General features: G+C 57.7%; 3 protein-coding genes across 4 annotated transcripts; 1 reads left to right on the top strand and 2 right to left on the bottom strand.

The window, feature by feature from the left end:
• Nucleotides 1-599: 599 nt before the first annotated feature.
• Nucleotides 600-13,949, bottom strand: LOC106542601 (dual specificity testis-specific protein kinase 1). Of its 2 annotated transcripts, none has more exons than XM_087704858.1 (9): nt 13,592-13,949; nt 9,867-10,069; nt 6,421-6,542; nt 5,417-5,465; nt 4,514-4,663; nt 3,260-3,433; nt 3,041-3,124; nt 2,208-2,294; nt 600-1,820 (listed from the first exon to the last, which is right to left on the bottom strand). In XM_087704858.1, the coding sequence occupies exons 1-9, from the start codon at nt 13,806-13,808 to the stop codon at nt 1,719-1,721; spliced, it is 1,188 nt and encodes a 395-aa protein (XP_087560984.1). In that variant the 5' UTR covers nt 13,809-13,949; the 3' UTR covers nt 600-1,718. The 2 variants fall into 2 exon arrangements, with proteins under 2 accessions (XP_087560984.1, XP_013913854.2); XM_014058379.2 differs by lacking the exon at nt 13,592-13,949 and adding an exon at nt 12,419-12,451.
• Nucleotides 13,950-14,101: 152 nt separating this feature from the next.
• On the top strand, nt 14,102-23,522 carry DPP7 (dipeptidyl peptidase 7). Its single transcript, XM_087704852.1, is given in 14 exon segments — nt 14,102-14,201; nt 14,297-14,407; nt 14,808-14,947; nt 15,740-15,903; nt 16,024-16,159; nt 16,279-16,360; nt 16,568-16,734; nt 17,821-17,881; nt 21,052-21,170; nt 21,797-21,953; nt 22,409-22,473; nt 22,588-22,630; nt 22,633-22,657; nt 23,267-23,522. Coding segments are annotated over 14 exon segments (1,467 nt in total). The 5' UTR covers nt 14,102-14,110; the 3' UTR covers nt 23,373-23,522.
• Nucleotides 17,682-20,799, bottom strand: LOC106542600 (kelch-like protein 9). Its single transcript, XM_014058378.2, has 4 exons — nt 19,191-20,799; nt 18,732-18,984; nt 18,453-18,613; nt 17,682-18,348 (listed from the first exon to the last, which is right to left on the bottom strand). The coding sequence occupies exons 1-4, from the start codon at nt 20,265-20,267 to the stop codon at nt 18,019-18,021; spliced, it is 1,821 nt and encodes a 606-aa protein (XP_013913853.2). The 5' UTR covers nt 20,268-20,799; the 3' UTR covers nt 17,682-18,018.
• Nucleotides 23,523-23,668: the final 146 nt, after the last annotated feature.

Here is a 23,668-nt window from a genome sequence, read left to right as displayed (position 1 = left end):
CAGCAGTTCCTGGAAGAAATCCTTCCGTGTCCCCCTTCTGCCTACTTCCTGAGCTCTGAAAGGCAGACCTGGTGTGGAACCATGAACCCAGGGGAAGCTCTGGGCCCTTTGGCTGAAGGGCCAGGCATCGTCCAGCGTCAACTGCATCCCCTCGAAGGTGCCCCCCACCCCCCAAGGAAAGACTCCAGCAGGAACCAGTTGCAAAACCATCTCTAGAGTCCAATCCAAGCAAGCCATTTCTATGGCCTGGATTAAAATGCCAGCTGGGGAGGTGAGGAGGAGGAGGGAGGAGGAGGAGGAGGAGGAGGAGGAGGAGGAGGAGGAGGAGGAGGAGGAGGAGGAGGAGGAGGAGGAAGCCTGCTTGGCCTTCAGTCTGCATCCACTGACCCAGAGGAGGGGAGCAGAAGGTGCCTGGAGAATCCCTGGCTGCCAAATGCAGCATAGCTGGTGAAAGGGCTCCACCTTGTGGCGGGCACAAGTCTATGCGGGTCTACCAGCACAAGGGCCCTGGGGCATCCAGGCACACTTACACAAACACACACACACACACACACAGACAAACACACAGAGAGAGTGAAGAGTGCAAAGGGCTGTTGCAGTTGAAGGAATTTCTGGGAAGAGCTCAGAAGTTATTTATTGATTTACAAAGATAGCCGATCCGTGGTGTCCAGCGGGGTCCGGAGGGGGATGCAGCTGCCCTCGGCTCCGGGAGGCTAGTCCCCAGGCCCGGCGCCTTCCAGAGGGCTATTATGGGATGCCCAGGGCCTCCAGGGTTCACAAGGATGGACTCGTGCGCCTGCCACCTGGGATGGGTTCAGGCCCTCCCTCTTCCTGGCATTTGGCAGGCTGCCAAAGCTTTCCCCGGGGGCCGGGCTACCGGAGCCCCTTCCCACCTGGGCGTCTTCCTGGGGACCCCCTGGCTATCTGCCCTCCAGCCTCCTGCTCCCCACGGCGGAACCACAGCGGCTCACACCCAATTGGGAGCAGAATGCAGGAGGAGAGAAAGGGGGGGAGGGAAGAGAGAGGAGGGGGCTGTTCACCAAGCCTTCTCAGGCACCAAGGGGAACCTGGGCTGCTTTAAAAGTCAGGGCGCCCCTTGGGGGCTGCCATGGTGAGGGTTGGGGGAGCCGGGTGCCTGGCACAGGAGAGCCAAGATGCGCAGGGCAGCTCCCTTCTGCTCAGAATATGCCCTCTGAATCATTAAACCCAGAAAACTTGGCTGGAAGGCTGCGCCCCCCCAAGCGGCTGAATGCCCAGAGGAACCCCCCCCCCACTTCTGCAGGGATCCACCCCCTCCTCAGATGCGCAGAGAGCCAGGCTCACCCCCCCTCTGGGCCTGAAATGCCCTTGGCAGGAAGAGGGTGGCTTGTTTGCCAGCAGCCCCACTGGGCAAGGAGGGGCAGGCTCTGGGGGAGGAGACAGCGGTCTGAGGACTGGAGGCAACTCGGGCCCCGATGACTGTGGCAGAGGTGCAGCTTGGCTCACTGGCCAGAGCCATCTAAAGGGGGGTGGGATTTGTTATCTAGCAACGATAACGTTTGGTCCAGAAGAATCTGGGCATCTAGAAAAGAGAGGGGGGGGGAGGGCACAGTGCCATCCGCTCTCCAAGCCTCTGATCCGCCCCAGGGGGCCCTAACCCCCCCATCCTCCTGCAGAACCTTTTCTTCCGAGATACACAGGTGTGCATCAGTCCACATCCTCCCCCACTGGGAGGGGAGTCAACCTGGGGACTGCTTCTCGGTGGGGAACTCCAGCCGCTCTGCCGTGTCCTCCAGTTCCTCCAGGACCTCGGAGAAGGAGGGGCGCTTGAAGGCCTCCATCTGGGGAGGGGGGAGACAAGAATGGGGGTGTGTGCCAGGGGGCAGCTCGCTTTCCCCCCCCCCAAGCCCTGCCAAAGCCACCCAACCTTTGGAAATGGCAAACGCCCTTCTTGTCATCAGAGGGGTAGAAATTCTCTCCCCCCTGCCCCCCAGGAGCTGCCTGTAGACAGAGACCCCAGGAGGCCCCACCAAGCTTAGCTCTCCCTTCCTGGATCTACAACTCTAAGGTAGATGGCCCTGAACACAGAGGCTCTACTATCCAGCCCCCTCAGTTGCTTCTCTTCAACCTGCCCAGGCTTCAGAGCGGCTTTGGCCAGGGGGCCCCTGGTCCCTCCTCCTGTGTCGCAAAACAACCCCCCCCATCCCCATGTTGAAGGAAACCCTCACCCTGCAACAGCTGGCAGCCAAGGCCAAAACCTGCTCGGGACACTCCTGGATCATGCTGTGGAAGGTAGCCACGTCCAGTCCGTAATCCTGGAGGGAGAGAAGGTGGGTCGTAAAGAGGCCTTCCGTCATTTTGTGGTCCCCGGCCCTTCCTCCCCCCACCCCCCAATAGGCTTCTAAATTCCCTTCCTAGAGACGAAGGGTGTGTGTGTGTGTGTGTGAGAGAGAGAGAGAGAGAGAGAGAAAGAGAAAAAGAGGGAGAGAGAAAGAGAAAGAGAGAGGGAGAAAGGGAGAGAGAAAGAGAGAAAGGGAGAAAGAAAAAGAAAGAAAGAGAAAGAAAGAGAGAGAGAGAGAAAGAGAAAAAGAGAGAGAGAGAGAAAGAGAAAGAGAAAAAGAGGGAGAGAAAGAGAAAGAGAGAGAGGGAGAGAGAAAGGGAGAGAGAAAGGGAGAGAGAAAGAGAGAAAGAAAAAGAGGGAAAGAGAAAGAGAGAGAGAGAGAAAGGGAGAGAGAAAGAGAGAAAGGGAGAGAGAAAGAGAGAGAGAGAAAGAGAACGAGAGAGAGAGAGAGAGAGAAAGAGAAAAAGAGAAAGTGAGAGAGAAAGAGAGAGAGAAAGTGAAAGAGAGAACGAGAGAGAGAACGAGAGAAAGAGAAAGAAAGGGAAAGAGAGAGAAAGAGAGAGAGAGAGAGAGAGAAAGAAAGAGAAGAGAGAGAGAGAGAGAAAGAAAGAGAAAAAAAAGAGAGAGAGAGAACATGCTTTTCAAGAGTGCCACCAAGCCACTCAGAGCAGGAAGGGGCCTCCTAAGAAACTTCAGGGAAGGGGAGGGCCTGGGAGTCACCTGCGTCCGTGGCAGCACCTCGGGGTCAGCGGGGATCCTGCCCAGAATTTCACAGAGAACGATGCCGAAGGAGAACACGTCCACCTGCCGAAGGGAGCCCGGCTCAGCTGCAGGCAATGCGCCAGCCCCCCTCCCAAGTGCCCTGCTTTCTCCTCTCCCTGGGGCGTCCCCGAGGCCCAGCCGGCAGCCCTGGGGGGGGGGAGGGAGGGAGGGAGGCACCTTCTGGTCGTAAGGTTCTCCGCGCAGCATTTCGGGAGCCATCCAGAAGGCCGAGCCCACCAGCGAGAGCTTCCTCTCCGGACTCTTGGCCGAGAGCTCCGCCACTTCCTTGGCCAGCCCGAAGTCGGTCACCACCGCCTCCCGCCCTCGCTGGGTCACTCGGATGAGGCAGTTCTGGAAAACAGGCGGCCGGCCCCTTCAATCTCCTCCCAAACCCACCGGGAGTTCAGGGAGGGGGGGGGGGCTGCGACTGACAGGTGTCAGTTCTGCAAGCCATCTTTTCTTTAAGGTTTCAGGCCTGCCACACTTTCTACTGTTTACGTTCTACTGTGGGAAAATGGGATTATGCAGTGTTGGGTGAAGTGTAGCCATAACAACATTCTTCTTAGAAACTCAAGGTCATCTTTGTCTCTGCACCTGGCCGGATGTGGACGGGAGGAATCTGTCTTTTTGTGGCAGTGGGAGATTGGACCATGGGATGGGCTTGTGGGTGGGGGGGGGGGCAGGATCTGGAACTTTCAACTGGGTGGGGAAAACCGGGAAGCTTTCAGATTCGGGTTTCCCCAGATGTGCCAACATGCCTCTCTTCATCAATGGGAACTTTGAGGAACTTTGAATCTAATTTTATTTCGGATGCTATTTGGAACCCTGAGATTAACCCGAACCCACATACTCCCATTTTCCCACGATAGAAAGTCAACAGTAGGAAGTGTGGCTGGGAAGATGGTATGCAGGTCTGATCACAGGAAAGCCCTCTTGGGATTGGCCTGGCACAGCCTCACAGAGGCCTCTTCCCTCTGGTGGACACTGGCCTCGGACCAATTGCCCAGGTCTTAATGCCCCCAGCCCCAAACCAGGACAAACCACCTTCCCACCCACCCCCGGAACAGCCTCCAATAAGACTTTTAGGACAGTGGTTCCCAAACTTGGCAACTTGAAGACTTGTGGACTTCAAGTCCCAGAATTCTCCAGCCAGCTCTGCTGGCTGGAGAATTCTGGGAATTGAAGTCCACAAGTCTTCAAGTTGCCAAGTTTGGGAACCACTGTTTTAGGAGACCTCAGGAGGACAGAAGCCAAAGTTCTTTCTTTCCTGGGGCTGCTCCTGAAGAGGGAGGCTCCTTTGGGCAAAGCAAGCTAAGAAAGAGCCACGGGGCTTCCCCTTCTTCTGGGGTGGCAGCCCTGTCCCCCTCCTCCCTCCCCCGCAGCGCTGCTGATCCCGAGACTCTCTGCACGTCGGTTGAACTGGAAGCCCACCTTGGAGTTGAGGTCACGGTGGTAGATGTTCTTGGAGTGGAGGTAGACCATCCCGCGGGTGATGTCCGAGGCCAAGCCCACTTTCTCCTTCCAGCTGAGGGAGACGTCTTTGCAAGCCAGGAGCTCCTCCAGGCACCCGCCGTTCACATACTGAGGGCAGCCCAGGAGGGAAGAGGGGCCTTGGAGTCGGTCCTTCCCAAGGAGGCTGGCATGGGGGGCGGTTCTGCCTTCCCAGCCCCCGTAGCCCCACCCTTTTCAACCGGCTGAGGAGGATGGGAGCTGTAGCCCAACCCGTCTGGCAAAGGCCCCTTTGGGGAAGGCTGAACTACACGCTCCCCCCCATGCGGAAGACCAAGAGAAGAACCTTAAAGAACAATCTACTCTTCTCCTTTGAGCTGCTACATTTCTAAGTGCAGGATTTTCCACACTGGGGATTTCCTTGTTTGTGTGTTTTGTTAACACTGAGATGCAGGCTGGCTTTTTCTCACATCATCCGCAGTCTCAATCCTAAAGGGGTGTGGTCCACCACCATCCCCCAACTCCCCACTTTTGGGGGCCTCAGGCCACTTGCAAGCCAGATGGAGAGATGATAACTATCAAACGGGTGTGTTGCTGCGATCGCAAAATCCTTGGAGGCTCACAAAATAACGCAACGCGAGAATCAAAGGCGTAAAAGTTCGAAGGCAACGGGACAGGCTGGGCCGCAGGAGCCCCCCCCCCCCCCCCGAGTAGCTCAGCTTCGGCTGTTCCAGAAGAGATTCCCGAGAGCCGATCCCACCCCTGGGAAATCTCTGCTTTCTGTCCGGCACCAAGATCACGGGATCCTTCCTTCAAAAGGCAGCCAAGATGACTGACGGCTGTTCTTTGGGCAGGGAAGACCCCCCCCCTCCCCAAATCTCTTACCTCCAGAATGGGGTACAGCTTGTCATCCTTCACGCAGATCCCGAGGTACCTTACACAAAAGGAAACGCAGGGGGTGGTTAGGGGCCTTCCTTCCAGGGAGGTGGAGACCAGAGGTGGGTTCCTACCAGTTCGCACCAGTTCGGTAGAACCGGTTCGTCAAATCTACCGAACCGGTTAGAAGAGTTTCCACCAGAAAGCAGGCCACACACCTACAGAAGAGGTTCCAAAAATTTTGGAAACCCACCACTCACACACACACACAAACAGAGAGAGAGAGACAGACTCAAACAGAGAGAGAAAGAGAAAGAGAAAGGAAGGAAGGAAAAAAGAAAGAAAAAAAGAAAGAAAAAGTGAGAGAGATGAAAGAAAAAAGGAAAAAGGGACAGACAAAAGGAAGGAAAGAGAGAGAGAGAGAGAAAGAAAGAAAGAAACAAAGAAAGAGATGAAAGAAAAAAAGGAAAAAGGGACAGAGAGACAAAAGGAAGGAAAGAGAGAGAGAGAGAAAGAAAGAAAGAAAGAAAAAGTGAGAGAGATGAAAGAAAAAAAGGAAAAAGGGACAGAGAGACAAAAGGAAGGAAAGAGAGAAAGAGTGAGAGAAAGAAAGAAAGAAAGAAAGAAAAAGTGAGAGAGAGATGAAAGAAAAAAAGGAAAAAGGGACAGAGAGACAAAAGGAAGGAAAGAGAGAAAGAGTGAGAGAAAGAAAGAAAGAAAGAAAGAACGAAAGAAAGAAAAAGTGAGAGAGAGATGAAAGAAAAAAAGGAAAAAGGGACAGAGAGACAAAAGGAAGGAAAGAGAGAGAGAGAGAGCGAGAGAGAGAAAACACATGGCTGGCAAGCCACTCCCACCAGGTCACATGGCCAGCAAGCCACTCCCACAAAGGAGGCCACACCCACAGAGTAGGTTCGAAAATTTTTTGAAACCCACCACTGGTGGAGACCCACGGGGAGGGGGTGGGGGGCCAAGGGAGCTTCACGGCCCCCAGGGGATCGGCTCCAGAGACCTACCTGACAATGTTGGGGTGGGAGAGCTTCTGCAGCAAGCTGATCTCGCGCACGATCCCCTCCTGGTCGGCATCGTTCTTGTAGATCTTGACCACCATGGCCTTGGCGCCAGGACGCGGAGAGACCTGCCGGAAGAGGGGGGGGTGGCGTGAGGGCAGGCGGCCTCAGATCGACAGCCGGCTGCGTCCACCTTTCAGCGGTGCCCACCCAGGTGTAGCTGCCCCTAACACGTTCAGGGCTGCCTCTGGAAGAGCCACCCAGATGTGGCACCGAAAGGGCGGGAAGGACACCAGAGAGTAAAGGAAGAGCGCCTGGCTCCAACAATTAAGGAGCAGACGGGCATCAGGACAAACACCTACAGCTCCCGTTGGCTCTACGGATTAGCAGCTGCACCAGCCTCCTCTCAGCCGCTGGGCATTTACGGCTCCTGCCTCTTCCTGGGGCAGGGAGTCCCTTGGGCTCACCAAACCCCTGCTTGAAGCGGGACTCCTCCAAGAAACGGCATTTGCAGCCAGAAACCGAAGGACGGGTGGCAGGCGTAGAAGGACCGAGATTCACGGGTGGGATTTATTTCGCAGACAAGGGACACCGAGCAGCTTGCAAGGAATAGAACTCATAAACCTCAGAAGCTCCTCGTCCCAAGTCTTCCCTGTGGGAGGGTCGCGTCTCCCATCATTCCCAGCCAACCTGGATGGAAACGAGGAGGGCAGAAGTCTGAGGCATTCTGTGTGGGAGAATGCTTGGCTTAGTTGGACTGACACGTGGGAACCGTGCTAAGAGTGCTCCTGGGGGGCTCTGGGGAGGCGGGAGGGAAACGCTGGAGCTGTTTCTCCTTCCTAACACGCAGCCCGCAGTGGGAGAATTTTATTAAGCGATGAGTAATCTGGGGGAGAAGCGGGGGAGAGATCCTCCTGCTGAAGCCGGGATCACATCGCAACCTTTGAAAAGGATTCGGAGGGATGTTTTTAAAGGTCCCTTTGTTGGGAAGGCGTTGAATTGACCGACAGCCTCATTTCGCCTCTTCTCGGCAGTTGGGGGGGGCTCTCCATTCTCCCAGCTGCCCTGCGTGGGTCGCTCCCCTCCTCCCTGCTTAGGGGCAAGATTGATGTTGGTAGGCCAGCTCCATAAAACACCCACTAGGCCGTTTCTCGGGGAGGGCGAACGAGGCAGGACCCTTGGCCAACAGCTAAGCCAGCCGAGCCTTTCTTTTATCGTTTCCCCATAAAAATGCTTTTAAGGGCCGCTCATTAATTCTCTGCCTTCCCCTCCCTCTCGGGGGAGGCAGGCGGCAGCAGGCATGGCTGCCCTCCTCAAGTCATCAAGCATCGCAATCAAGCTGGCATTCAGACTCGCGGAGGGGAAGGTTAATGACGGAGACAACCAGGCGCTCAATGAGCCGCGGAAAGCCTGCGCGCGCGTTGCACAATGAGGGGCCCTGCTTTGCCCGAGAAGGAGCCAGAAGAAGCTGGTGGATAGGGAGGGGTGAGTGGGGCCTGAGACAGAAAGCCAGACGGGGTGAAGCATCGGGCGTGCAGGCGGGATGGGCTTCCTCCAAGAGCCGGGTCAGAGTTTCAACGCCTGTGTTTAAAAGAAGCCGCCTCGGTTTCGTTGGCTTTGGGAAACTGGCACAGGGATCCTTGAGCTCGGAGCTGCCTGGCACCAGCCGCCTCGGCTGCCAGATAAAAAGTTGCCGCCCGGCGGTGGCAGGTCCTGGCTCGGTCCTGGCTCAACTGTCCCTGGCTTCTAGGAAGCCCCAGAAGGTCACCCTGTCAAACTGGAGCAAAAGCCGTCTCGACTGGGAAAGGTTTTGTCCTTCTGCAGGAGTCCTGCAGGAATTCTGGGAGTGGGGGGACACGAAGCCCCATCCAGAAAGGCTTTGGAGAGAGCAAGGACCGTTTGCCAATGGGCAAATGAAGAGGTGCCCAGGGATGAAGGTGAGGCTTAGCAGGGAAGGGGAGAGAAAGAGAGCAGCCTCCGTTGACGGGGAAGGAAGCCAACCAGGCCTTCGGAGCAGAGAGCGTCTGGCGTTCACGGCTCGCCTCCCTTCGGAGAACCAGCAGCTCCCGATTTCGTAGAACCAGAATCCAGCCACGGCCACCCCTGGCATGAGACCCCTGGGGTCAAGCCCCACCACACAGGGACTCTGGCCTCTTAGGAAACAAGCAACGCTTTCTCTGCCCCTAAACCAGACAGATGCCCCGAGAATCCTGGCACCCCCTGAGACACAAACTGTCCTTTCTCTTCTCTTGACGCCACTTTGGAAAATGCTGATCTTCTGCTCAAAGCCAGAGCACCAGCTGGGCTTCTCTGGTTCTTCCCCGTCCCCTGTTTTCATAACACCCTGCCTGCTCTGGAGACGGTGCCCTCTGCACGCCAGGGCGCCAGTGTTGATGCCTGACACTGTTCTGACTGAGGCTTCCCAAGTGCATGCAGCAAACTCCTAGTCACGACAAAAAAGCCCTTTTATTAATTTGCTGTGAATTCTGCTCCTTCACCTCCAGCAAAGTCTTTCAAGGGAGGATTTACGGTCACAGACCTTATCTAGCTTGGAGAGTTGCCAGGCCGAGATCTGCAGAACTTGGCAAGGAGTCTCGGAGAGTCACGAACCAATTAAGCGAACTGATTGTCTCCTGCAAACTCCACTCCCCTTTCGCTCCTCTTTTATTCCCTCTGGGAGGGACCACTCACCGTCCACCTGTGGCCTTACTCCCAAGTCAACCCCTGTTCTTTAGCTCTTCCCTTTGTCTGGCAACTCTGCACATGCGCACACTGGGAACAGGCTCCAGTGTTGTAATATAGTTCCTTGTAGGTGTGGAGGTCACCCATGGCCCAGTTCATACCAGGGCATGCAGAGCCACGCTGAACCACACAGGAGAAAACAAACTCCTAAAACCCCATAACATCCTGATAGTTCATAACATAACATCCTGAGATAACATCCCTACCAATGACGCCCAGGATTTGACCATATATAGACAGAACTTCCCTGAGCAGTAGATTAGAAATTGTACTTTTACAGGCTGTTTTTAACCACATGCTATTGCTCCTCCTGCCTTTGTCCTATCTCAATAAAAGGGGCTCTCAGACCCCCAATCTGGGTCATCGCTCCATCCCGAGAAAGATCGTGTCCTGTCTTTTCTCCACATTGGCCTCATGGATGAACCACGGGAACGTTACACTCCAGCTGTTCTTCTGCCTCACTGATGTCTGCCTCTGAAGGCAGCTGATATCTGGCATACGGCCCTGGCCCCCTCTCTGCCTCTGACACAGAGCCCTCCTCAGAGCCTTCCCCCGACTCCAGGACTGGCCCAGGTCTGCCTCCTTCCGGGCGTGTTGGGACTTCCGCTCCCCAACTCCCCCAGCCCTCTACGGAGGAGAACTGGAAGGCAACGGGCACAGAAGGCAACCTGGGGGGTGGGCTGGCTCAACATGCCCAGCCGATGCCCTACCTTGTAGACTTTGGAGAAGAAGCCGCTGCCTATCAGCTCCGCCTCGAAGTTTTCCCAGAATTCCAGCTTCCGGACAGCCGTGCGCAGCCTCTGCCACCGGTCATCCTCTGGGCAATAGGCGTCCGGGGTCTCCTCGCAGCAGAGGGTCGGGCCAGAGAAATCCGGAGACGCCAGGCCCACCTTGTGCATGGTAAAGGCAGGCCCTGCGGAGGAAAGGAAGGGGGGGTGAGTTGTCTCAAAAAAGCCCCTTCGCAGGCCCAGCCTCCATCTCCACTTTCCAACTTTACTCAGACCAAACTGGGAACCAGCAGGAGCTGCTCCAGGATTTAAGTGGGTGCTCAAGACTTCGTTGGCACCCTCCCACAAGGGGAAGGCTCCCACGAAGGACACCCCTGGCTGCTCAGGCCTCTTCTCTCCCCTCTCTGGCCGGGCTGAGCCAGGTGCTATGAATCCCTGGGCCTCACAGGACCCCCACCCAGCCCCGGGCTCATGCCTGGCGTTCCTGGCCTTCCGTGCTGTCTCGATGAAGCTTTCGTGCAGGGCAGCATCTGCAGCAGGGCCTCCCGCCCTCCTGGCATCCGAGGCGGAGCTGCCAACTGCCCGGCACCAGGCGTGGTGGCTGGGCTTTGTGAGGGGGCAGCCCCTTGGAAGGCGCCGCAGAGCCCCAGACGGGAGGAGAAAACACTTCCCGGGAGGCCGATTTTACTACAGGGCGGCTCTGGCCTCTTCCTGGACCCAGACCCAGACGGCCAGCAAAATGGGCCCATTGTCCGCCCGATCAAAACAGGCAGCCTCCGGTTTCCCAGGCCGAGCACAACAACACAGCAGGAATGCGCTTGTGGCACCCGGGGAGCCGAAAGGCCGGCGCAGGGCTGCTCCCACGTGCCTCTGCTCCGCACTGTGAAAATCCTCAAGCCCAGAAATCCAGCATCGTTTCTGATCGGTTTTCTTCCCTTTGAGGCTCCCAGGCCACCGAAGGCCTTCAGCGTGATTTTGGGGTGCCACTAATTGGCGGAGGTTTTGTTCATCAAGGACTCGGACTAAACTTTGGTGGCATTTGGGAAAAACAACGCTGAGCTAACAACGTAGAGAAGGGACTGGAGCACAGAAGAAGCACCAGCCTCCCTTGGAAAATCAGAAGAGGCAAAAATAAATGAAAAGTAAACACGGAAGCAGCTGCTGATATTATTTGCAAGCATGGTGGTTTCAGCTGCCGCAGATGGTCTCGCTGGGCCCAAGAACCCGACTCACGCGATGACCAAGGGACCCTCGGCTCCTTAGGCCTGCTATGCAAGGGACACCGCGGCCCCAGCTCTGCGGAGGGACGCAGGCACTGAGGCCCAGGTGGATGGAGGGGAGGGCTGGACACAGGGCTGGACACAGGCCACACGGGGTTTCCTTCAAAGGCTCCTTAAGACCCTCTGAACTGTTTTCTTGCAGGTGTTTCAGGACCCAACTAGGTAACGCCATCATTGCTAACGGAGCATTTGCAGCAAATCCCACCGGCACTGATGCTGTTCCCTAGTTGGGCCATGAAACGCCTGCAAGGAAACAGCGCAGAGAGCCCCGAAGACCCTTCCTCCTCGGTCCAACCCTGAGCCACAAAAGATTCTCCTTCATTGCATCTTCTTCCCTTGAATGACAGGGGCCTCCTCGGAAGAGGGAGCAGCCGGACGCAGAGTCTCCAGGCCCATCCCTCCTCGCCAGGGGGCTGGTGTTGCTGTTGTTGTTGTGTGCTTGTCACAATTATCTTCCCACCCTTCCACTGCGGAGAGCGAAAGCAGAGCTGGCGCGGATGCCCAGAGCCCTGCAGTGGTAGATCAATGCCAGTTCCATTAGGCAGAAAGAGCTGATGGGGCATTCCTGGCAGGGGCTGGCATGGCCTCCTCTCCAGGGCTGCTGGAAAGCTCGGCTGGCAGAATAATGGGGGTGAGGGGTGTGGGGGGAGACTTAAAACTTAAGAGTCTTTTGTTCCAGGGCTTTCTGGAATCTGCAGAGGAGGGGGTGGCCGGTTGCTAGGAAACAGGGGCCATTCCTGCTTGGGGGTTGACTCCTGCTCGGGATCTGGAGGGTGGGAAGGGAGCCCCGAGGCCATCAGGCCTGGCCCTCCAAGGTGGATGCCGGGATGCTCAGCTGCACGGAAGCCACTGTCCCAGGGGAAGCACCCACAGCCCAGCTGCGGGCAACTCACACCAACGAGCCAAGCCGTATTCCCTGACAAAAGGCTGGCTCCGAATCTACACCGCCTTCAGTGAACCCTGACTCCGTATTCTCTATGTAGGACGCGACACCCCCAAATCCAGCCTCCCGACTCCAAGCCCACAAGGCAGGGGCATCCAGCACTAGAAGACCACCCGCCTCCCCCACCTCCCTGCGCCGGGGGCAACCTGCATTCCTGCCACGAATGCCCGGAAGGGAGACAGACGCCGGGGAGTTTTTCCTCCTCAATCCGCAGCAGCTGAGCTCTTGGCCAGCCCAACAAGACTTGGCGGCACAAATCCTGCCTCGACCTGAGAAGCCAAGCGCCCAGCCCCACCTGGGTTGGTACTCACCGGGCAAAGATTTAGGTCAAAGGATGTTTAGCTCTCAGAAGCTGACAGCAAAACCGACAGAAGAAGAGTCACTTGGGGAGGGTTTCTGAGGTTTTGTTTTTTTGGGGGGGGGAGGGTGGATTTAGCAAGAACTTTGGTTAAGTCAGACGGGCCTAGTAATTATAGCTATGAAGTGGCAGGACCAACGTGGCACCTTCCTTCCTAGGAGCCTCAGGCAGGGAAGAATCCCCCCCTCCCTTCCTTCCTAGGGAGAAGAGGGGGCAGCCAGGCCTCCCCCTCCCCAAAGTCTCCCGGGGTTGCCCAAATTAAAAGATGGTAGCCAGAGCTCCCCCCTGGCAGAAACGGCCCTTTGGGGCTCAGCATTTGGGGGATTTCTGACAGGCAGGAAGAACGGCTGGGGGGGGGGGGCGCACACCTTGCCTTAATCCCCCGGGCTCTCCGGGAGGCTAAAGCAGAGGAGGGAGCCGCCAGTCAAGGGAAACCAAGCGGCACCCGAGGGAGCAACATATGTATCGCCTGTGGCTCGCTCGGCCCTGCGCTTCCTGCTCTCGGGGAGGCTGCCGCTGCGGCTGGAGGCAAGAGGCTCGCGGGATCCGAGCTGCCTTCAGCCGCCCCTCAAGAGGCAGCCCGGAGTCCGGCCGAGGGGAGACGCAGAGGGTGGGTGGGGAGGGGGCGGCGGGGGGCTGAGCGATGGACAGCCTGGCACCCAGAGGCCGACTCCTGGTGGGGGAAGAGGAAAGGAAGGAAGGAAAGAAAGAAAGGAAAGAAGGAAGGAAAGGAAGGAAGGAAGGAAAGAAAGAAAGAAAGGAAAGAAAGGAAAGAAGGAAGGAAAGAAAGGAAAGAAGGGAAGGAAGGAAAGAAAGGACGGAAGGAAGGAAAGAAAGAAAGGAAGGAAGGAAGGAAGGAAGGAAAGAAAGAAGGAAAGGAAAGAAGGAAAGGAAGGAAGGAAGGAAAGAAAGGAAAGAAGGAAAGAAGGACGGCGAGGCTTTTGCAACGGAACCGCTGCAGCCCAGCGGGGCGTCCTGGCCCAGCGCCCCCAGACCCACCCGCAGGACCCCCTCCGGGAGGCTCCCCGGCTCCCCCCCACCTGTCCCGGGAGGCTGCGGGGGGCCGAGGCGGGGAGGGCGGCGGGGGCTCCGGGGCAGGACCGGGGGGAGGCGGGGGGCAGCTCACCTGCCGGGGGGCTCCTCCTCCTCCTCCTCCTCCGTGCCGAGCCGCGGGGCGCAGAGACGGCGCTGAGCTCCGCTGCGCTCCCGCCTCCTCCTCCGCCGCCTCCGCCTGGCCCGGCACGGCGCCACCCAGCGGGCGGGCGGGGAAGGGAGGCCGCCGCGACCCCCGACCGCGCATTATGGGCCGGGGGACCCCGGGACGGCCCCCTCCCCCCTTGCATGGGAGAGGGGGGCAAAGGGGGGGCGGGAAGCCTCTGAGGCCGCCACGGCCGGGTGTGTTGGGGGCTCTTGAGCGGCAGCGCTCGTAAGGGTCCGTCGGGTCTCTGAGCGTGTGCAGAGGGCGCCCCTGGGAGGGGAGGAGGGCGAGAGGGGGGCGGGAGGGGCCGGCTCCTCGGTCTCCATGGCGACGGGCGCCGCCGTGCCTCCGGGAGGGGGGGCAAGAGTGCCACGTGACCCCCGCGCACGTGACCGGCCGAGCCCTCCGTCACGTGGCTGGCGGCGGGGAAGCAGCAGCGGCGGCGGCATGGAGGCGATCTCGACGGGACCCCCGCGCCCCTCTCTCCCCTTCCTCCTCCTCCCCCTTCTCTTCCTCCTCCCGGGGCTGGGGGCGGCAGGTGAGGGGGCGGCCGTTGCAAGGGGTCTCTGGGGAGAGGGAGGCGGAGGAGGGGGAAATCTGCGCTTCCTAACGACGCCCCTTCCCCTTTTGCAGCCCCCCGCCGCCCCCCGGCCTTCCAGGAGCGCTTCTTCCAGCAGCGCCTGGACCACTTCAACTTCCAGAACTGCCGCAACCGGACTTTTCCCCAGCGCTACCTCATCACAGGTCAGCTGGGGGGGGGGAAAGCCCACCCGTGGAGGGAGGGGAGAAATGGGCCCCTCTTGCCCCGGGAAACGCCTCCTCTTCCAAGGGGGGCCAGGCTCAGCTGCCCGGGGGGGGGGAGGATCGGAGGGGGAGAGCGTGGGCTGCCTGCTGCTTCCTGCCCCACATTGCTGTTTTGCAACCCCAATGGGGAGTGGCATCTGGGTTGCGGAGTGGAGCAATCCCTGTGGCTGGGCTTATTGCCTTGAGTCAGCTCTCCTTTGCTTGCGGACATGGCAGAGGGGGGGACTGAACCCCCGATGACTTTCCCATCATCATCACTGTAACTGGGAAGGGTCGCTAAAGGAGGCAGTCGCTAAATGAGGACCACCTGCCTCTTTCCTAACGCGGCCGCCTCCCGCAGATGAGTTCTGGAAGCAGGGGGTCGGCCCCATCTTCTTCTACACGGGCAACGAAGGAGACATCTGGGACTTCGCCCTCAACACCGGCTTCCTGCTGGAGCTGGCGCAGCAGCAGAGGGCCCTGGTGGTCTTTGCCGAACACGTAAGGGGGGGGGCTGCTGGCTCTGGGCAGGGCAGGCAGGGGGGGCCGCCGGGGGCTCCTCACTGGCTCATCTTTTCTTGGTTTCTTTTTTTAAATTGAAAATTTAAAAAGCTTTTACAAATATTTACCTCCCCACCCAAACCCTCCTCCCCCCACCTTCCCAGAGCAGATACAGGGTATACATCTTTAGCAATCATATTCTAAGGTAAACTAAAAAAAAAACTTTGGCATCATCCTTCACTTGTATTTTAAGTCCCCTTTTGTAAAGCTAACTTTAAACAAGTTGTATCATTCCTTGCTCATTCAATCATAGGCTATCTGGAGTTTCTTAGTCCCATATTTATTTTGAATATAATCAATCCATCTTCTCCATTCCAGCTTATATTTCTCGTCTGAATTATCCTTGAGATATGCTGATATGTTGGCCATCTCTCCTAAGTTTGTTACTTTTAATGTCCATTCTTGAATAGTAGGAAATCTTCCGTCTTCCAGTACTGCGCCACCAACAGTCTTGCTGCCATTGTCAGGTTCAAAATCAAATTACTACCGCTGTACAATCAGTAGTTATACCTAACAAGAATAACTGAGGGGTAAACTTTATCCTTTTTAAAAAAATATTTTGCATAATCCACCATATTTTTATCCAAAATGCTTTTAACCCTTTTGCAAGTCCACCATATATGATAATATGTAGCATCAACACATTCACATCTCCAGCATTTAGGTTGTAAATTCAGATACATGCAAGCCAGTTTTTTTAGGATCTAAGTGCCCGGTTTCTTTTTTTTAAAGAGGTATTATGGGAAATCGCTTCCATTCGGAGCAGCCTCCTTTCAGGGGCCGAACATTGGCCTGCTGACCGTGGAGCAAGCTTTGGCCGATTACGCGGTTCTCATCGCGTGGCTGAAGGAGCAGCACCGGGCGCAGAGCGTGCCAGTCATCGCCTTCGGGGGCAGGTGAGGGGCACTTCCGAGCAAAACACGGGGTTCCCCCAGGTGGCGACGAGGCTGTGATCCCTTTCGGTGAGCCCAGAAGCGCCCAGGAAAGTAACAACCGTCTCATTCTCCTCCTGACAGTTACGGAGGGATGCTCAGCGCCTACATGAGGCTGAAGTACCCCAACCTGGTGGACGGGGCCCTGGCTGCCAGCGCCCCTGTGCTCTCCACCGCAGGGATTGGAGACCCCGGCCAGTTCTTCAAGGATGTCACAGCAGTAAGACAAGGGTCCCTTTTTCCTGCTCATCGAAACACACACACACACCCCAGTGAATCTGAAATAACCCCATTCGTTTTCTAGCTCCGTTTGAGAATGTTGTCTCTCTTTCCTCCCAGGATTTTGAGAACTACAGTCCAATGTGTGCCAAGGCTGTGCGAGAAGCATTCAGACAAATCAAAGACCTCAGCCTGGTTGGAGGTAAAGGGGCTCCGAATGGGACTTAGTGCCCCCCTTGGGGACGGACACATTTTAGGGTGTGAAGCTGTGGGCAGTTTGCGAACGGATACGGCTGCCTTACAGTGGACCAGAAGGGTTTTGACCCAAAAGGCAGTTTATTTACCCAGGTGGAGGAGACCAATCGCGGCACCCTTAAAACTCAAAGGGCGTCTCTCTTTTGGGTTTAAGCTTATGGGCGAATCGCCACGGAGATGGGCCTCTGCCACAAGGTTTCCACTCCAGGGGATATCAGGCAGCTCTTCGAGTTCGTCCGCAACGCCTTCACCATGATGGCTATGATGGATTATCCGTACGTGACGGACTTTATGGGCCACTTTCCAGCAAACCCCGTCAAGGTAAGGACTCAGCTTCCTTCGGATGTGGGGCAGCTGAGCCTCTCAGTGCAAAAAAAAAGAACCATTTTAAAATCATTTGTCAAGCTCCACACCCAAATTCTTTCGCCTCTCTTTGCCCAAGGTTGGAGTGTTTGCCAAAGGGTAAGCAGCGAAACCACGCTCCTTGCTGGCTCTTTCCAGAGATCCTTACGCCAATACAGTGACACCCCCGTCCCCTCCAGGGAGGTCCTTAATTTATGGACCTACGCAAGGCAGTGCTAGAGAGAAATTCGGGCCCTGTGGCTTCCCCCCCCCCTTTTCATGACAATATCAGCCCTTGGGGATTTGGGCCAGGAAGTGTAAGATTGATAACTAATGGGGTTATCGACATGTTTTTAAGCTGGCATGAAACCAGAGGGGGGATTCAGCAGGTTCTGACCAGTTCTGGAGAACGGTTCCACCACAAAACCGCGTTTGACTAAACCACGCTCGACGAAACCGCGTAGCTGACGTCATCAACAGGGCGACAACAGCGCGGAGACAGAAGCACGCTGTAAACGCTAAACCTAAAATTAACCCCTAAACCTAACCCCCCTTAACCTAACCCTTAACGTAACCATAAACCTAACCCTTACCTTAAGTTGAATCGGCTTGCTTTCAAAGCGCTATTTAAAGCGCCCTTCTTTCTCCGCGCTGGCTGTTGTCGCCCTGTTGATGACGTCAGCGACGCAGTTTAATCAGGCGCGGCTTAGTCGAGTGCGGTTTTGACGGGTCACGCTGGAGAACGAGTTCGGAGAACCAGCAACTGCCACCTCTGGCTGGCCCCGACCCCATCTATGCCCTGCCTCCCGAGTCCCAGCTGAGGAAACGGGAATTTTGCAGTAACCTTCCCCAGCCACGGCCACCGAGTCACACCCACAGAAACGGTAGTAAAAAAAATGGAATACCACCACTGCATGAAACCCAAATAGGTTATATTTGGTCAGCCGGCAGGTAGCCACACCTGATTTCTGCTTGGGAAGGGGGGGGGTGATGCAGATGTGCTCAACTGCTTTCGATGGGGAGGGGGCGTTGAGAGATTGAGCCTGGGCACGTCTGGTATTCCAGGTTGGCTGTGAACAGGTGTTGGCCAGTAAGGACCCCATCCGAGGACTGGCAGCTCTTTCGGGTGAGTATTTATGCCCAGTTTTCATTCTGCGAAGGAAGGCTGCATTTCCCCAGGGTGGGGGGCCATGGGACAGATGCGCCGCCAGTTCGTTTCCCTGGGGGGACACCCCAGGAGAAACCCAAACTGCTTTGATCCAGCTATTTCCCGCCGTCCAAAGGCCCCCCTCTCTCGGCTTCTCCTGGGCTTGCAATCCCGGGCGGCAAGTGAACGAAGCAGCAGGCGTGATCGGCCAGAGCCCGGGGCAGGCAGCCCACCTTTAACCAGGTTCCCCTGCTGGGGTGGCAGACCCAGACGCCCTCCTCTTTGCTCCTCCGCCGCAGAGACCCTCCGCCTGTGACGTACAGCTGAAGCTGGCTGGTGGTGAGGCCGAAGTGGCAGAGGTCGACGGCTGGCAGGCGGAGCTGGGCCCATTGATCGGTGTTGGGGCAATAGTACTCTGCCTCGCTCACAGGGACCCACTCCTGGCCCTATAAAGAAGCAGAGTATAGGGCAGAACCAGAGGGCACCTCCCAGAATGCCCGCCGGTTGAGCCTCGGGGAGCCCCAGGAGGGATGGAGCCAATGCCACCTACCTGGGCCAGAGCTCTTCCTCCCAGGCAGAAGATGCGGTCTCCCACCGCCGCCATGCCGTGGTCGCAGCGGGCAAAGGCCATCGGCCGGTTCCTGACCCAGCAGCGCAGGCGGGAGAGGTAGCTGTACATGGTGCTCAAGGTCTGGCCCTCCGCGAAGCCCCCTGTGGCGAAGGGGAAGAGGGGCTGCTGTGTCTTCCTCTGCTACTCAAGGCTGCCCCAAACCCTGGGGCATCTCTCTCCAGAGGAGCCAGTGCCAGCCGCCCGTAACCCCTTCCGCACCTGAGATGTACAAGATGCCTCCGTGCGTCGCCCCCGCGTGGTCAGCCACCGGCACCGGGAAGGGCGGGAGGGGCCACCAGGCATTCTTGGCAAGGTGGTACTCCTCGGCCGTGTCAATTGGCATCCCCAGCGCTGCTCCGCCCCCCACGGCCACCAGCCGCTCGTTCAGCACCCCCGCGTAGAAGCGGGTCCTGGGCACCAGCATGCTGGCCAGCTGCAGCCAGGTGTTGAGGCAAGGGTCGTACCTGAACACCTGGAGTTGGAAGAGTGAAAGGTCAGGGGCTCCCCCTAGTTCCCCCTTCGGGAAGGAGGAAGTCTGCCTCGCCTCCAGCCGCTATCTGACATTGCCAACGAAGAAGCAGGGACCTTTGCTCTCCCCAAGCGACTCCGTTGGCCTCTCACTGTGAAGAAAGCCGAAGCCGCCAGCCGGGCCACTTCGGACCCTCGCGGCTGCCTTACCTTCTTGGAAGGCTCCTGGCCGGTCGGATCAAAGCTCTCCTGCCCCCCCATCACAAAAACGAAGTCGTGCAGGACAGCCACACAGTGGTTGTAGAGGGGCCCGCTCAGCTTCCCCACGGCTGTCCACGAACCACAGTGCTGGCCAGCAGCCCAGACCTCCTCGCAGACGGCGTTGTCTGCCGATCGGCCCCCCAGCACCAGCAGCGTCTCGTTCCTGTGCCGCACCCGGGTGCCCTCGCTCTGGAGAAGCGGCTGCACGTACGGCTGGCCATGGTAGTCCAGGGCTTCCCGCAGGTACCGGCGGCAAGCAGGCACGGTTCTCATGACGGGCGTTTCCTGGACGAAGCCCTGCAGATCCGGGAGCGGAATGGAGGGGAAGCGGATGCAGGCCAGCACCCGGGCTGCGTCTTCCTGGCGGGAGTCGTCGTGGTCCAGCCAGCAAACGGCGGCCTGGAAGAGCTGCAGTTCGCTCATCCCCCGGGTGTCTCCTCCGTCCAGGAGTTCGCAGAGAGTCTCCCTGTCCAGCTCCTTCAGCTGCGCAGGGTCCCTCAGGAGGTGTCCGCAGTGCTTGCCGGCCCAGCGCTGCACTTTCAGCCTCAGTTCTTCGGGCCCCAGCCGCTGGGCGAGGCGGAGGATGGGCAGGCAGGTGTGCCGGTCCAGGGCTCCTTCCAGGAAGTGGAAGGCCAGGCACATCACCTCGCGCACCAGCAGCGCCTCGGCCGCCCGGAAGACCTCCTCCACCGTCTGCAGGGTCAGCTCCAGCCGGTTGGAGTAAAGGAAGGACAAGACGGCCTGCAGGCCCCGGGCGGTCACTGGCGCTGCCAGCTTGAGCGGAACTGCCTGGCCGGCCGCCTGCCTGACGAAGCGCATCCTACAGTAGCCACTGCCCACGGCAAGGACGGCTCTGTGGGCGGGGAAGGAGGCCCCCTCGGCCTCCAGCACCACGTCGCACAGGGAATTCTGGGAACGCAGGTCCTGGAGCCCCTCTAGGAGTTTCGGCAAGTAGGTATCCGAGCTGAGGCTCTTCCAGCCTTCTGCCACTTTCTGGCCCCCGAGCTGCGTCTCTGCCGAAGCCATGGCTCCGAAGCGGCCCTTTCCCTACCCTCTGCCCACTGGGAGCATCTCTGGGGCTTCTCTGGATTCAGCCGCGGGACGGCCAGTCTTGTTTTTCTGGGCTCCCAGGAGAGCCGGTCAGCTGATCCCTCATCTCCAAGGCAGCAGCAACCAATCTCCTCCCCTCCCTCCCATTGGTTGGTGTCCAGTAAGGTGCGGTGGGTCCTCCGCTTCCTGGTCTGGCCAAAGTGGGGAAGAAAGGCAAGCCCAGGCCTGCCCTCAGCTTGGAAGGAAGGAAGAGCCGGCTGCTTCGGCCTGGACTTTCTCTGCGGCCTTCGGCCCAGGAGGCAGCAGAGGACCAAAATCTGCCTTCCTGCCGTTCCTGGGATTTATTCCTCGGCAGAAGAGAAATAAGTTTAAGAAGGGATATTTGCAATTTCTCTGCCCAGCCACCAGCACTCTGGGATAAAAAGCCGAGCTCCCCATTGGGCCTGGCAGCCAGACTTTGCAAAGGGTTTCTCCCCTTTCTCCTGAGTCACTTGCTGAGCCCTCGAGCCTTTTGTGTGTCTCTGCTTGTTGATGGAAGGATCTCCATCACCTCAGCTTTTCCTCCTAGGGGCTTTCTGGTTACTTTAGCTGCGTGTCGCCCAAAGAATTTTAATCTGAGACTTTGGAAGTTGGGCTTCATGGGTGCTTGGTGGGCCCACCTGGATTTCGGGTTAAGAAACCACCTCCCTCCACCCAACCTCTTTCTCCCTCTCTTTGGAGTACCTAAAGTGGACACAGCCTCTTCTTCTTGCTCTACCAGGAGTATTTTACAACTCCACGGGGACGGAAAGCTGTTTTGACATCTACGAGATGTACCATAGATGTTCCGATCCAACCGGCTGTGGCTTAGGCCCCAATGCTGAAGCTTGGGATTATCAGGTAGGTTGGGGGAAGAGCTGTCTCACCTGGGCTGGCCAGGAAGAGAGGAGACTGCAGGGACGCCCAGTAAGGGGGGGGGGTGGGCAGCTGCCATTCAGAGCTTCAGTGGCACAGTGGTTAGAGTGCAGTCTTGCAGTCCATTTCAGCAGTTTGGCAGTTTGAATCCCACCAGGCTTAAGGTTGATTCACCCTTCCGTCCTTCCGAGGTGGGTAAAATGAGGACCCAGATTGTTGGGGGGCAAGAGGCCGGCTCTGTAAACCGCTTAGAGAGGGCGGTAAAAGCACTGCGAAGCGGTATATAAGTCTAAGGGCTGTTGTTATATCAAGGCATTTGATTGCCAGGGATGGAATGGGAAACATTTTCCAAGGCTGTGGACTTTTTTGCTTGATATCCGAGCAAGGTTCCCCAGACGATTTTGCAAGGGTGTGTGTGTGTTTCTTGCTATGGGTCTCCCCTCCTCACAGGGAGGAGCCAGCTTCCTCCATATTGAAACCAGGTGAGCAGGGGGCTGGGCTGACACAGTGCAGACAGGGCCCATCCACTCCCCCCCCCCCCCAAGATCAGGACGAGACCCACACACACACACAGTCACTCCTCCCGGCAACCGGACTCTTCTCTGTTCCAGGCCTGCACCGAGATCAACTTAACGTTCGACAGCAACAACGTGACCGACTTTTTCCCGGAGCTGACCTTCACGGAGGCCGCCCGGGAGGGCTACTGCTTTCGCAAGTGGGGCGTCTGGCCCCAGCCATCGTGGCTGCGCACCAACTTCTGGGGCAGCGGTGAGCAGCAGCCTCTGTTGGGATTTCCGCTTGTGATGGTGGTGGTGGTGGGGGGGGCGTTTCCTGAAGGGCCCCCTTTGCTCTCGGTGATCTGCGGGAGGGGGGCGCAGGCGCCAGTCTTAAAGGGCAGGAGGAGGGGGTCCCAGATGGACAGGTGGGAAGGAGGCTCTTTCTGGGCCCCCGTGAGGACACGACCTGCTGTGGGAGTCTGGCGTTCTCCGTCCCAAGGCTGGGACCTCCTTGCCGCAAAGGATCCTGCTGGGAGACACTGGGAGCTTTTGCAGAGTCACTGAATGGTTTTAAGGCAGGCACTCTCCTCCCGAGAAAGCCCCCCTCCCCTCGGTCTCTCTCGCCTTGCCCCCCCTCCGCCCCCAAATGGCTCAGGGAAGCTTTTTTGCACTTTTTTATCATTCAAACCGATGGAGAATCCGGCTGTGCCTTTTTAACCACTGCAGATCTGGCTGCCGCCAGCAACATAATCTTTTCCAACGGAGACTTGGACCCCTGGGCCTCGGGCGGCGTAAGTACCTGCTCAGCCTTCCCGGCCAGATCTACCTGGTCCCGTTGCCTCCTGCTCCACCTCCCTCCCACTCCCCCCAAAAAAGTTTTTTGACTTTCCGATGTTGCCGTTCAGGTGCGGAAGAACCTGAGCTCCTCCGTGGTCGCCATCACCATCAAAGGGGCGCCCATCACCTGGATCTCCGGTAAGTTTGGCCTCCGGGCTTCTCCCCCCCCCCCCCCGGGATTGTGCCGTGCTTGCCAGCATCTCTGTGGAGGCAAAGAGGGGCCTTTCGTCCTCCTCCCCCTCCCCATCTCCCTGGCCTTGTTCACAAGGTCTCTTGGGGTGAGGAACAGCTGCCTCTTGGAGCTCTTCCCGGCTCCTGATGCAGGCAGGGCTGCTCCTGGGCTTTGGGTGGCCTTCATGCAGGCCCAGGGGCTGAGGTATGGAGCCCCTGGGCCTCAACCAGCCACTCTTCAGAGGGCCCGGAGCTCCTCCATCCTGCAGGACCTGGAGTTGTCCCAAAGGTGTTTTTTTTTTCTTCAAAAGTCAACCGGAGTTTCTTGTTTCAGAAAGTCTCCTTGGATGTTTCATTCCTCCCCGCTTTGCTTTTAAAAACAAACTTTCGGGAATTTTGAACGCTCCAGGGAGAGGAAGCAGGGCGACTGTGTGTTCCCTGGGAGGGAGGGGTCCTGCTACAGCAAGCAAGCGCATCTTAAAAGCCACTTGTGACGAGGATGTTTGCTCTTGGACAAGCAGCAGGCTTGGTCCACTTCACTGGGCTTATTTTTCCCTTCCCCCCCCCCCAAAACAGGAGCTCCAACCCAGCTGATCCCGCCTCGGCCAGGGAAGCTCGGCTGCAGGAAGCCAGGATCATCCAGGGGTGGGTGGAGACGGCCACCCTCAAGACCACCAAGTAGCATCTGAGTTGCCAGCCGGGGTCTTCACAGAAGCCCCCCACCCAGACCGCTGGACGGGAAGGGAAACGCAGTGTCCTCTTTAAGCAGTGACACATGTGTGACGGTGCTGAAGAATAAGGAATAAAACCCCTCCAGGACTTCTTTTCTTCACCTGTTTCGAAGGAAGGATCTGGGGGCCCGAGGAAGAGTTCAAATTCAGGGCTTAGATGCATTGAGATCGATGGGTCTAAGCCAGGGGCCCTGGAGGCAACAGGGCTGCTCCTCTAAGTCTTCCCTTTGGACCACTAGCCGGGCCT

The sequence above is a fragment of the Thamnophis sirtalis genome, unplaced genomic scaffold, assembly GCF_051295495.1.
Source record: "Thamnophis sirtalis isolate CommonGarterSnake01/CBP01778 unplaced genomic scaffold, rThaSir2_p1.2 scaffold_2, whole genome shotgun sequence".
NCBI classification, from domain to species: Eukaryota; Metazoa; Chordata; class Lepidosauria; order Squamata; family Natricidae; genus Thamnophis; species Thamnophis sirtalis.
Note: the sequence above shows the minus strand (reverse complement) of the source record. Positions and strands in the feature narration are given on the sequence as shown.

Coding starts and splice junctions, on each gene's coding strand:
- LOC106542601 (XM_087704858.1), bottom strand. CDS start 13,808: ATGCAAGGGGGGAGGGGGCCGTCCCGGGGTCCCCCGGCCCATAATGCG. Junction 6,543..9,866: donor TCTTCTCCAAAGTCTACAAG/GTAGGGCATCGG, acceptor CTCTTCCGGCAG/GTCTCTCCGCGTCCTGGCGC. Junction 3,125..3,259: donor GAGAACCTTACGACCAGAAG/GTGCCTCCCTCC, acceptor TCCCTTCGGCAG/GTGGACGTGTTCTCCTTCGG.
- LOC106542600 (XM_014058378.2), bottom strand. CDS start 20,267: ATGGCTTCGGCAGAGACGCAGCTCGGGGGCCAGAAAGTGGCAGAAGGC. Junction 18,985..19,190: donor GCCAGGAGCCTTCCAAGAAG/GTAAGGCAGCCG, acceptor TTCCAACTCCAG/GTGTTCAGGTACGACCCTTG. Junction 18,349..18,452: donor GAGGAAGAGCTCTGGCCCAG/GTAGGTGGCATT, acceptor GCTTCTTTATAG/GGCCAGGAGTGGGTCCCTGT.